Source organism: Puma concolor, chromosome D3 (assembly GCF_028749965.1).
Source record: "Puma concolor isolate L17-30 chromosome D3, mPumCon1.1.hap2, whole genome shotgun sequence".
Taxonomy (NCBI): Eukaryota; Metazoa; Chordata; class Mammalia; order Carnivora; family Felidae; genus Puma; species Puma concolor.
In genome coordinates this window covers 49,117,528-49,130,811 of record NC_141678.1, presented here as the reverse complement: position 1 = coordinate 49,130,811, position 13,284 = coordinate 49,117,528, and the positions used below count along the sequence as shown (strand labels likewise).

At 47.1% G+C, this 13,284-nt stretch overlaps 1 protein-coding gene across 4 annotated transcripts in view; it reads left to right on the top strand.

Moving 5' to 3' along the window:
* The window catches only part of KCTD1 (potassium channel tetramerization domain containing 1), a 187,684-nt gene that overhangs the window by 94,748 nt on the left and 79,652 nt on the right, over window positions 1–13,284 (top strand). The window contains exon 1 of one of the 4 annotated variants that reach the window (XM_086682660.1): window positions 706–915. The exons of 1 other annotated variant lie outside the window; for it this stretch is intronic. Coding sequence is in view for 2 of the 3 variants with exons in the window: in XM_086682657.1 (XP_086538783.1) it covers window positions 1,270–3,078 (1,809 nt within the window). In the remaining variant the exon portion in view is untranslated. Of the gene's footprint in view, window positions 1–705; window positions 916–948; window positions 3,079–13,284 lie in introns of those variants that run through there. 2 more of the 4 variants (XM_086682657.1, XM_025931277.2) reach the window with 2 other exon arrangements.

The window sequence follows — 13,284 nt, the reverse complement described above, 5'->3', positions numbered from 1 at the left end:
CTTTCCAGTTTCGGAGGTATCCGCCCCCGTGCGCCGGAGGCAGCGCAGCCCGGAGGGCGAAAGAATGGCGGTTGGCAAACTTGGAACAAGAGCGCGCTCGGGATCCAAATTGCCGGAATTGTGGCGGCGGCGGGGGCGGCCGAGACCCAAGTTCACTTTTTCCGCCCGCCCGCCGACGGGCCTTAGGGATCGGCATTGCTCTAGCTCCAACCAGGTGGAGCGCCTCGCCAGAGGGAGTTGTGTCAGTGTGCTCCGAGGCCCGGAGGGCGGCGGCCTAAGCGTGCGGGGAGGGGTCCCTGGGGTCCGGAGCGCCTCTCCCCGAGTCTCCCCTCCTACCCGCCCCTCCCAGTCTTTCTTTCTTGCTCCTTCCCCAGGCTGGCGGGACCGGCGCAGACTTGCCCTAGACCTACGGGGAGCGCCCCGGGTCTTTAATGACAGCTTAAAAGAGGCCGTTGGAAAAGTCGAAAGGGATGAGGCTGACGTGGGGCGTGTTTCGCTCCTTTGCAAGAGTCGGAAAGGGAGCTGGGAGCCGTGCGGCTGGCCCCAGGCCCCCGCGCCTCGCCGCCAGCAAGTAGGTGGGGGAGCCGCCGCCGCCAGCCCCATCCCGCTCCCAAGCCTCGCCCGCTGCGCCCTGGCCGCCGGCGCAGAGAGGGTGCGGGGCCTCGCCGTGCCTCCTCCACCCTGCTCATTAACCTGCCTGCTCCGCTCCGGGCGGCCCCAGACCCGGCTTCTCCGAGCAGCACCCGCGGCCAGCCCGGCTCTGCCGCCTCCCCGAACCCCCGGCTCCGGGGGGCAATGAGGGGGCAGTGGAAGGGGCACTGCTCCTCGGGCATTACTTAGAGAAGCGAGACCGCCCCGCCCTCCCGCCGGCCCTCCCTCTCTCCCGCCCGGGCCCGCGCGCCACTCCGCCAGAGGGTAAGTTGGGAGTGTTTCACCCCCACCGACAGCTCTCCCTCCCCTTTCTTCACCCCCCCCCCCCCGTTAAAGTTTTCTTAGGAGTGGGGAGAGGGGTGGGGGAGGAAGAGGGTCCAGTCAGCCTCCGTCCTTACCCTCTCCCTGCTTAACTTACCCCCGCCTCCCCTCCCCTCCATCCCCTGCGCGCCGCTGCCCCTCCGGAGTAGCGCTCCGAACTGACAATTGGAGCGCGGCTCCTTTAAGAGCCCGGCTTTGCCTCCCGGTAGCTGAAGGTCATTAAACACAAAAGCTCTCAGCGCTGCGGTCCAATATAGCGCATGCGCCCTGCCCGAGGACTGGCAGAGAGACGGCAATATGGCGAGAATGCCTGGCAGCGGGGACTGTAACACCAGCGCGGGCGGCAGCGCCAGCGCCGCCGCCGCCGCCGCCGAGAACAATGGGGAGCGGGGCGAGGGCGAGCGCGGTGCTGGGGGCCGCGGCCGCCGCCACGGCCGCCCGCACTACTGCAGCGCGGGCGAAGAGGAGGAGGAAGAGGAGGAGGACGACGAGATCCAAGAGGTGCAGATAACGGGGGACGAGGAGGAGGAGGACGGAGGTGGGGGGCTGGAGGAGGACGAGGAGGAGGAAGAGGAGGAGGAAGAGATGGGGCTGGACTGGGACGAGCCCCTGGAGCCCGAGGACTCGGCCGGGGAGGAGTTAGAGCCCGAGCCGGTCCATATGATCAATATGGACCAGAGCGCCGCGCTGGAGCCCGAGGCGCCGCCGCGACTGCTGGCGCCCCGGGCCCGCGGCGGGCCGCCCGGGGACAGCGCCGAGCTGGACCCCGACGTGCTGCAGCGCCCCGAGCGGGCCCGGCTGAGCGAGAACACCCGGCTGGCCACCCGCTACGCCGTGCGCATCTTCCGGGAGTACCTGAGCGAGAAGGCGCAGAGCCCGGACTTCGAGACCATGGACAAGGGGGCGCTGTGCCGCGTGCTGCGCTCCTTCTACGCCGAGGCCCGCTCCAAGAGCGGCCAGCTCTACAGCAAGTCGTCGCTCATCAGCATCCGCAGCTCCCTCAACCGCTACCTCAACGAGCCCCCGTACTGCCGCACGCTCGACCTCACCAAGGACCCCGAGCTGCGCAGCGCCAACCTGACGCTGGCTGCGGTCATCCGCAAGCTCGAGGAGCAGGGCGCCGGGCCCGTGGTGCAGAAGCAAGCCATCACGCGTGCCGACCTGCGCAAGCTCTACACCTCCAGCGTCTTCAGCACCAACACGCCCTTCGGGCTGCTCAACAAGGTCTGGTTCGAGACTTGCATGTACTTCTGCACGCGCGGCCGCGAGAACCAGCGGGAGCTGGAGGAGGACTCCTTTGGGCTGGCTATGGATGAGGACGGCCGCAAGTTCGTCTACTTTAAGTCCCTCGGGCCTTACCATAAGTCGCGCTCGTCGTCGTGGAGCAAGAAGCGTGCCGAGAGCAGCGACGAGGAGAACTTGCCCCGCATGTACGAGACGGGCACCGAGTTCTGCCCCTACGCCAGCTTCGTCAAGTACCTGTCGAAGCGCAACCCCCTCTGCAAGGCGTTCTTCCAGCGGCCCCGGGACCACTGCAGCGAGGGCGATGTGACCTGGTACGAGAACAAAGCCATCGGCAAGAACTTGCTGGGCACCAGGATGCAGATGCTCTCGAAGGCGGCCAAGCTCTCCAAGACCTACACCAACCACTGCATCGGCGCCGTCTCCATCGCCACGCTCAACAGCATCGCGGGCATCGGCACCAAACTGGGCTCGCCCGCCCCGCAGGGCTGCTACGCGGAGGCTCTAAACGGGGCGGCTCGCCACCACTCCCACCACCCCCCCACCCATCCCTCCCACCACCACCGCCCCCAGCCGCCCTCGCTGGGGAACACCTATATCCTCCCCAAAGACAGCCAGGTCGGGCCCGACGTGAAATCTGAGGCTGCGCCCAAGCGCGCTCTGTACGAGTCGGTGTTCGGGTCTGGGGATATCTGCGGCCCCTCTTCCCCCAAAAGACTTTGTATTCGCCCCTCGGAGCCTGTGGATGCGGTGGTGGTGGTTTCCGTGAAACACGACCCCCTGCCTCTTCTTCCAGAAGCCAATGGGCACAGAAGCACCAATTCTCCCACAGTAGTTTCACCTGCTATTGTTTCCCCCACCCAGGTAACCAAACCAAACTCTATGCATGAAATGTTTCTTTGGTACCATTTCTGGACTAACTCCTGCTAACGCAGGTCTGGGTCCGGGCGGGGAGGAGTTTTAAAAAGTACTAAATATACTGAATCAGATTTGATTTGGTTTGATTTCACCCTTAGGAGCTTAACTCTTGTGCTTTTCAGGAAAGTTTATGCCTAACCTTAAAAGATGTTGAGAAGCCAAGGTCCCTAACATTTAGTGCTGAGCTGTAAGGCTAAAACTTCAAAGTTCTCAGAACAAAAGGGTTGGAGGCAGCCTGACTCTCCATTGAATGCATGAGTTTAATAAGGCACGGTGTAGGAATACCGCGCATATAAAGGAAGCAATTACTTAAAATATATTTGAGTAAAGTAACCATTAAAATACTCTTGCATATTCGCCATAGCTTACAAAGATTAAAACAAAAACGGTTATAAAAAAGAAAAAAGAAAACGTGCCAAGCCCACTTCCTGTAAGTGGGCGGGGAGTGGAGAGATTGGTAATCCAGTGCCAGTTTATACTGTAATAGGTAGCTGAATGTAAAGTGATGTTTGGGGTGCGCTTTCCATAAAATAAAGTCACTTGTTAATAGAAGGAAGGGGGATCAGCACTACCAGCCAGGCTCCCTGCCCGGTAGTGGGTAGCACCTAGGCAACAAACTTCACTGCCTCTCCCTAGCCCCATGGGGCTCACTATCTAGGGGGCAGGTAACACTTAAGAATATAGATATTTAATTAAGACAAACTGCGCAGTAGTGTGGCAAGGACATCCAAAGTTAAGAAGTTGTAGCCCAGAAGCTGAGCCCTTTGGGCAAATCAGTTTACCTCTCTGGACTTCAGAGTCCTCATCAAGGATTAGGGAACTGTTTCAGTATTAATATTAGTTAATTCTCAGCAGTACCAAATTCTAGGTTGAGATTGAGGACTTGAACGGATGCTTATTATTATTTTTCCTAGAGGAATATATTCCTATTACTAAAATTGTACTCATCTTTGGAATACTCTTCTCTGGGAGCCAGAAACGAGAGGTCTTTGGGGACCGTGCTCTATTCTGCAGGCAGGAGTAGCCACTGGAGGTTTTACAACTCTGACCTCCCTGGCATCATGCAGAAGTAGGAATTTCGACTGTAAGTCTGGAGGTGTAGTGCAGGCCCTTCAAGAAACAGATGTCAGGTACCTCTGTGCTTTTTCCAAAGTGGAAATTCCAGTTCTGGACAATCTGACCCTTTCAGAGGTTTACCAGCTAATCATCAAGGCCAACAGAGAAAGGGGCTGCGAATGAATTTAATATAAACAGCAAAGTTCTCTAAAATACACAAGACCTGCCGGCTATGTGTCTTTCTGTACTTCTATGTGCGTGGTACATTTCCGACAGACCAGGAGGTGGTTTTATGGAGTTGTAAGGGCGGAGAGGAGAATTCTTCTTTGGAGAATCTGGGTTTGCTTTTTCTTTAAGAGCAAAAATAAATGTTCACATTCTTCTGATAAAGTAAGACCCTTAAAATGTCCTGGTTTAGAGTGGCACCTGATTAATTGAGGAGTGAAAAGCCTGAGAAAGTTTAATATTAAAGTATATATCTGCTTGGAATAATAATGAAACAGTTTGCCTCCTGGCGTCAGTCTGCTAGTTTCTTGACATCAGTGTCCTATAGAATCGAGTTAAGATTCAAAAGATGGGAGGAGGGAGTTGTTCCGGTCGGTTTTGTTTTGGTCTAAGGAATGCAGTTGCTCTGTGACAGTCTTGTTTTAACTGAGTGAGATAAATCAGTTCTATAAATCTGAATACTGATTCATTTATTTTTCTTGAGTTACTGTCACGTAAATATAGATTACAATTAAAAATAGATTTGAGTGTCCATATGTTGGCTGATTGTTATTATGCAAAACATTATTATAGCTGAGTTCCTTGTAGTTAAAACACTACAAAAAGTTGTTCACGTATTAACACGCCTGCTTTTCACTTATGTTAAAGTAAGTTTTTAACCAGGATTAAGAAGTTTAAGGGAACTCTAGTGATTCCTGTAGAAGTCACCTTATGCGGTCTGAGCATTCTAAGAATGATGCAAATGTTGAGTTTCTGTAGAAAGCTGATATTAAACTTTTTCCTCTTGTATTTATTAAAATCACTGTAACCTTGAGGTCCAGGGCATTTCCTGGGGATTAATGACCGGCTGGGGTTAGTGGCCCAAGGCACTGCTTTAGGCAGTCACCTCCTCTTGGCTGGTCATTAATCTTCAGGAAATGCTGTTAGGTCATTAATCTTCAGGAAATGCATGCCTTCAGCTTCAGTCACTATTACTTAATTATGAACACAGGCTATCTAACCTTAATATTGGCCAGACTCCTCAAGTGGTATTGCAAGAACTCCACCGTTGACCATCTTATTCTAGACTTCTTGAGAATACTCACACCCCGATGCTTTGATTCTCTTCTAACGTTGCAAGTTTCTCAACAAACCAAGAGCCTAGAACTTTAAATGCATTTACTCTTTTTACTTCTTGAGAGTGTTCATAAGTGGGTCATTGAAAAATGAATGCATCCAAGGATTAACAATCATGGAATTTGTGATTTTTACTCACGTGAAGTTCCTGATTTTTGTTGGTTTTGTGGGGTGGGGAGGGGTTATGGTAGCGGTTGTGATGGTTGCTTTAAGAAGTTCACTCTAATTCCCTGGAATGGCTGTGGTAAAAGCAAAGGGTAGTTTCCATCTCCCCTCCTCCTGCATAGCTGTTGTGATCTAAGATGATCCACTTACTGGTGCGGCTTCTTAGTGCTCATGGAGATCACATGGTACATTTTAAAAGGCTTGGTTTAGCACAGCCCCTCCTACATTTTCGTAGCTGTTCTCTTTACATGAAAATACAGCATTCTTCCTGCCTCAGAGAACAGTTCCTCTGCTTAGATAGATGATAGAGATTTGTAACTTTAGTCTTTTTTATTTGCACACAACATAGTAAGGTTTAGATTCTAAATGTCATAGTTTTGTTGCTAAAGCTTTTATAGAGTGTGCCTCTCTCCAGTACCAAAGATGTGAGCATTAGCTCCCTAAAAGACATACTCAGGCACCTTTGTGAGCTTGTGACAAAGGTGTCTTCAGTTGCACGTGTTTGACTTTAACCCATATTACTTCTAGAAATACTTTTCAGGAATTCTGCAAGTAGGAAATCGAGTAGTGGAAAGAGTCTGGAGCTGGTGGTGCACATCCCCCGTGTCTGTTTCATTGACTTCACTAGGAGCCAGTCACACCTTATAGTGTCCCAGCGGAAAAGGAGAGCAGCCTGTCTGTGGGGCACATGCAGTTGTTCCTGACCTTGCCTTTGAGAAGTCAGATGTTGTTAGCACTGGGAAACCAGCTTTCATTCAGGTGCTTAGTGTGGGAAGGGAGAAGGGATATTCAATCTGTCTGCTTAATAGAAAAAACAAACAAACACAAGCATTTTATGCATTATTGAAAAAATCGCCAGTCTTATTTTTAATTTAGGAGGGCTACTCTCTTAAAGAGAGAATCCATCAAACTTCAATAAACGTGAAGGGAGTCATGGGTTTAACAGCCAGAGCAACTGTAACAAGTCTTTTTTGTAATGGTTATTTGGAGCTATTAGGATTAACTGCCTTGTTTAAATCAGGATATTTCCCTGATTTTTAATGTTAGCTGTGGCTGCCTTCCTTTTTTCTACTGTAGGAGTAGTTGCTCTCCCGTTCAGATTGGTGGAAAAAGTAAATGTCAGTAACATTAAGTGTGTAACTTTTTTCATTCATTCAGGAAGCAGTTATTGAGCACCTACTCTTTTGGCTTTGGTACCAGGAATCTTTATAAATTAATCCATTTTCCGCTTGGCAAGTAGTTGCATTGGCAAGATTTTGGCCTCATGAAGTATTAAAACCAGATCAAAATAAGGAAAGTTAAAAGGTGATATACTTAATGGTTTGCAGCAGTCATTTTGGGAAAGAAATCTGTATTCTTAACTCTTGCGTGTTATTATTGCAATCATTATGCAAATGAAGTGTTCTAAATTGCTGTAAACCCACACGTATGTCAGCTCACTATCTATTAAATCTGACCCAGGAAACAGGAAGAGAAGTATTTGCTGCCAAATGAGAAAGTGGTTCCCATTCATTTAAAACTTAAATCCTTTGGGGCGCCTGGGTGGCTCAGTCGGTTGAGCGTCTGACTTTGGCTCAGGTCATGATCTCACAGCTCGTGAGTTCGAGCCCCGCGTCGGGCTCTGTGCTGACAGCTCAGAGCCTGGAGCCTGCTTCTGCTTCTGTGTCTCCCTCTCTCTCTGCCCCTAACCCCCTCGCATTCTGTCTCTGTCTCTGTCAAAAATAAATACACATTAAAAAAAAAAACAACAAAAAAAATTTAAATCCTTGAATCATCTTGATTTTAGAATCTGGCTCCCCAAACAAATGTTACCTAACAGGCCACCCTCTTGTCACTGCAGGTAAGAGTCCCTTTTTCTAATAGGACTGCTTGTTGTATGTGAGACTGTTTAAAGCTGGCTCTGCCTTGGCCCAGGCCAGTCAAAACTCCAATTATTTAATAGAAAGTTAAGTTTCAGGTTACCTTGTGGCGTCTTAGCTGCCATTTCAAAAGCAGAATTGATGCAGGAATTGAGACGTGGTTCCCGGTGTTGCAAATCTTGGGAACAAACCTATAGGCTGGCAATCTGTGGGTTTGTCACATGCTAGAACTTTATTTGTTGAGCCTGTTTTTACCTCTCGTGATTGATCCTTCACTGTATTATACTAGTTAATCAGGATGCCTTTCTAAAGACTTCTCTGGAGAATTTAGATAGGGTGAAGGTGGAGGAAATTAGTTGGTCCAGAAGGGCCTATCAACTGACCTTGATAAACTAAACTGAGAGAAAACGTAACTTTCAGATTTGAGACATTGCATGCGCAAACTTTTTTAGTCACCACTAGTGGTGTTCCAAAGACCCTGAATTCAGTTCAAGAACCTCCTTTTACCTGCTAAGTGCTACCTCCAGGAGCAGGATTTGACCTTTGCCCTCAGTCCTCCGTGGCGGGTGGGCAAGCTAGTGGGCTTCAAACTGGAGTGATTGCTTGATACACGGACACCACAGTGGAAGCAGATGAACTTTTAAATTTTAGGTTCTGTAAAATTTTAGACTCTAAACTTTAGGTTTTCAGATTTGTCAAATTTTCTCTTTGCCTGCTATTCCTCAAGAGAGGATGGGCTGTGAATGGTGTTTTTAGAACAGGGAATGAGCATAATCTAGAAACAGAGTGTTTAAGCCAGTTGAGATCCCTCATCACAGCAAGGGCTGTATTTCCTAACACCCATGGCTTTAAACTAGACAGCAGACCACAGTGTATCCACTATACTACAGAAGACCAAACCTAATTAGACATGTTTTAGGTTTTCAGCAATTCTCCCGTCCTTCTGGTCAACTTCCTTTACAGTCAGACTTCCTTTCAGCTTAGAGTTTAACAACCTGACGGAGCCATTTTTTTAATTTAATTTAATTTAGTTTAATTTAATTTAATTTTATTTATTTGTTTTTTACTTATATCCTATCCTAAACTCGGTCCAAGCCTGGGATAACCGAATTTTCAAGAACAACAAAGTGGGAGATCTCTTACAGGACTGTAAACAGTCCAGAGCACCTGAACTTTCATCGGGAGTTTTTGTCACAGCAGTTTGCTCTGCTTTGGGAACCCCAGTGGGAACTTCCTTCTTCTGGAAACCCACTGTATTCTGAGATCTGTGATTCCTGTTTAGTGACTACAAACAACTGGACTCCTACTGGCTGTCCAGGCAGTGAGTTTGGTTGTGTTTCATATGGGGCGGGGGGCCGGGGGGGGGGTGGCAGGGAAGTCCTAAAGCATACTCCTCATACTGGGGGAGCAGTGTGAGGATGGCAGAGGGCTCCCAAGTTGTTTGAGTCCATGTGTATAACCCTGGAAAGCTGAGGGACTTGGGGAGACCTTGAAGGAGAGGATTCCCACATCACCAGCTGGGTTCTGTGCCTCCCACCCTTCTGCCCCGGCCTGCCCCAAGGTAGACATTTGAAAATCCCCTTTATCTTGCAAACCTTTCCTGGGAGGATCCAGCCTCATTCACACCTTGAATTCCTGCTTTCCCCTGATCTCCTGGCAGTGAACCCTGGAAGATGGGCGTTTTGATCCCGTCTGGGAGGAAGGAGGTACCTGCTACCTGAAAGGGCTGACAGATTTAAGAGAGCGTTAGGTTGTAGGCTTCTAGGAAAAGAGGAGAGGAATTCAGAAAGGAATGCTCAAGGATGGCAGAGATAAATGGCGCTTCCTTTGTGAGTAATGTCACAAATTGGAATGTCAGGATTAGTTTGGAAGCTTTTAATCATTATTTTCTAGTTTTACTCTGTGTCTCCAGCTCAGTCAGGTGCCTCACCATTTGGCACCAATCTTTCCTCTCAATCCAAGGAAAAGGGAACTATTATTTATAGCACCCATCTCTTTTGGGTGCTTTCCACCACGTGTCAGGGACCAAGCTAGTAGATATACTATAGATATATATGTATTTTCATTTGGTATTTGTAATACATCCCCCCATATAGACAGCATGGTCATGGATAAATACATTTATACAGATATAAATATACACATAATCTGTATATAAACTTGATCCATGAGAAAATTGTCCATTTTGCTATTGTAGTCAAAGAAAAAAGTGTTTAAGGCACGTTTCTTGAGCTTGTGGATTAGTTACGATACTTGAACTTGCTATGTTTTTTCCCATGTAGTTTGAAGGACTATAACTTAGAAGTGAGAAGTGTTCCCAGCCTTCTAGCTGTTCCCAGCCTCCTAGATGTTCTAGGTCAGCGATTGGATCTGATCCAGGCAGGAGTGAATGAGGGGCGGGCTCTGGCCATGGAGGTCTCATTCTGTTGGGCTGCAGTCTGCGGAGACCAAGGAGGCCACATCCTCTGACTGATTTTGTAGTTATGAAGTGGAGTGTAATTAATAATGACTAACATGCACCAAGGGCTTTACAGTGCTCTTCCGACTGGCAGTAGACCAACCCAGGGAGTTATTTCCATTTTATGAAGGAGGAGACTAAGGTCTAACTAACCTTAGTTGGCTAACTTGGTTAAGGTTTAACAACTGATAGGTAATATGCCTGGATTTGGATCCAGGCCTGTTTGATTCAAGAGTCTCTGCTTTTAAAACATTTTTTTTTAAGTTTATTTATTTTGAGAGAAAGTGTGTGAGCAGGGGAGGGGCAGAGAGAGAGAGAGAGAGAGAGAGAGAGAGAGAATCCCAAGCAGGCTCCGAGTTGTCAGCGCAGAGCCTGATGCAGGGCTTGAACTCACAAACCATGAGATCATGACCTGAGCCAAAACCAAGAGTTGGGCTCTTACCCAAGTGGGCCACCCAGGCATCCCCAGAGTCTCTGTTTACATCCAGTTTATTGATTTCCAAAATTCTTACCAACTGTTCAAATAGAAAAATCCAGCCAATGAAGGGAAGGTGATGTAACATTGGATTCTTATCACTACCTTAGGTGCTTTCCCAGACCAATTTACGAAGAGAGAACTTGTTACAGTCAAACAGAAATAAATAAAAGGCAGAGAGCACAAAATACTATTTCCAGTGAGTTCATGCTTCTGCTTTGCTGTATGGGGTCCCCCGACCATTGGTAGATTCTGGGACTGTAACAGTCTCTTTTGAGAAGCCCTGTCACTTAGCAGGTAAGAACAGATGCCAGTGCCAGATCCCCCGGACCAGATGTCCACTCCGCTCCCAGTCTCCCTATGTTCCAGTTTCCTCCTTGGTCAGTGGGGATGGTGGTCACACCTACCTTGCAGGGTCACCAGTATTAGGTGAATTACTGTACGAAAAGTGCCTAAAGCCTGATTACTCAAGGAACATTTACTATCGTTTTATTACCTTAGCACAGAATCTCTTACATTTGAAGAACTGCTGATCTGGATGTTAAAGTCTCAGGCTTCAGTTTTCTCTTGTAAATAGCTTGTCGGGGTGCTGTGTGTGGGGTCTCTGCTGTTTCTTCTTCAGGGGCGTGCCTGGACTCCGGCCAGTAGCAGTTCCTCTGGTCTCCTAGTAGATAGGAAGTCTCCAGGTGGCCTCTTGCATGCCTGACTGGCTCAGTCAGAGGAGCCTGTGCGACTCTTGAACTTGAGGTTGTGAGTTCAAGCCCCACGTGGAGTGTAGAGATTACTTAAATAAATAAAACTTAAAAACAAAAACCCATCACATCCATGTGGATGCTTTACCCCTAAAGCCTGTTTTTCTCTCCTCTGCTTTTCTTTTAAGATTTGCGTTTGCTGTGGCTCCGGGCAGGATTGGTCTCTACACCTTGTCGGTATATTCCGCAGACTGCTCCCATTTCTCTTTACAAAAGACTTGGAAATTTTCAAGCGCTAAAGAGGGTAGCAGAGAGCACTCTGCGGGGCATAATTGATGCCCAGACTCCATCAGATTTGCAAAAGTTGGCCTAGGGGTGCTCACTGGGGCTTTTTTACAAGAGATTAAATTTTATCAAAACGGTTTGGGATTCTGGGAGTGGTCATCATACTGGAGTTCTTAACGGTGTTAGGAGGGTCATTAGAGCAATGACTTTCAGCGTTCCAGAAACAGGGCCTATAATTTGGCTAGTTCCTATGTTATGGCATTTGCATTTCCTTAATGCATAATTGGACTATAATTTTCTAAAACTTGACTTCTGTCTTGGAGATTCTATAAATCAGTAGACATTCCACTTAAAGTTGAGGTGTACAAATACATGTTTTGAGCAGACTGCAAAATCAGAGTAATTGGTGGTTTGATGCGGTATTGCTGACCAAATAATGACCTCTTGTGATTTGTTTTAAGTTTGACAAAGTGCTCTTATAAAATAGAAATGATTGATATGATGATGCAGGGATTCATTACCCCTAATTTAGTTTGCCCTTCAATTACTCACAGTATTCAGCCACCATCGTCCTTACAGGGATAAGTTTGTGGGCTTTTAGAATTATATTAATTCTGTTAATTAATACATACAATTAATCTATTAATTTTATTAAGCCAGCTCGTATGAAATGTTGGCTTCTGTTTTATGACATTCTCTCTGACAAAACTAAATAGATTTTAGATAGTTTCTTCTATTGTGAACAAACATTTCATTGTTTTTTACTCCAGAAAAAAAAAAAAAAAAGACTTGTAGGATGTTTATTTTTCAGTGGATTGAGGTAGCAGTTTAAAATCCTATTGCTGTAGAAACACACAGAACCAAATAAAAATATAATAAGACTATGACAGAACTGAGTAAGGTAGCTTCATTTTCCTTTCCTTACTCAGTGTTCATTCACGTGTTAGTTTTTTATAATTAGTGGTAGGATCTTCATAAAACTGGTGATTTCACTGTTTTCTGGATCATTTTATTAGGGGAAGGAGAAATGATCAAATGATCTCTCCTCTGCTTTTCTTTAAGCTTTAACCAACTGAGCCACCCAGGCACCCCCAGGTTCTCTGCTTTAAATTCATAGTCTGCTGATTCCAAAATTCTTACCAACTGTTCAAGGCTTTTTCCACTTGCTTTTTTTCTTTTTTTCTTTTTTTTTTTTTTTACACTTACAAAGAGGATCATGAGATCATAGATCCTTTCCCTCTGTTTAACTGTCATCTCAAGTGATAAGGTTTGGAACCATCTGTGGGGATATGAATGATCTAAGAAGAGAAAAGTCAAGGTGAGGGAGCATGCTATACAGAAAAACTCTCAAAATCAAATTTATTTATAAAAGCATTTATTGAGCACTTATTGTTTGCAAGGTGGGAATTTGGAGGTAAGGAATAACTTAGAAATAGTTAAGAGAAGATACTGGAGAACTAGAAAGGCAATACCTAGGTAAAGTCAAAAGGAGGACTAGTTGATGAGGAAGAGGGTCTTGTCTTAATGACTATTCACAAGTAAACCCTGGAGAGTAAATCGTGTGTCTTACTGTCTAAGAAGTGGGACTGAAGGTGGCCTAACCAAACTGAAAGCGTGAACATTTAAATCTTAAAAATGTATAAGGAGAATATGAAAACTTGGAGAAAATAAAATCTTGTCAAAATGTAAGCCTTTTCTTTGCTATCACATTGAGACCTCTTGTGAAAGCCTTCGTACATGGCTAAATTTTAGATGTCCCAGCACGAAGGAAAGGTGCCACGTTTTGCCACGCATAAGCCCCTCCAAATGTTCACCCAGTTG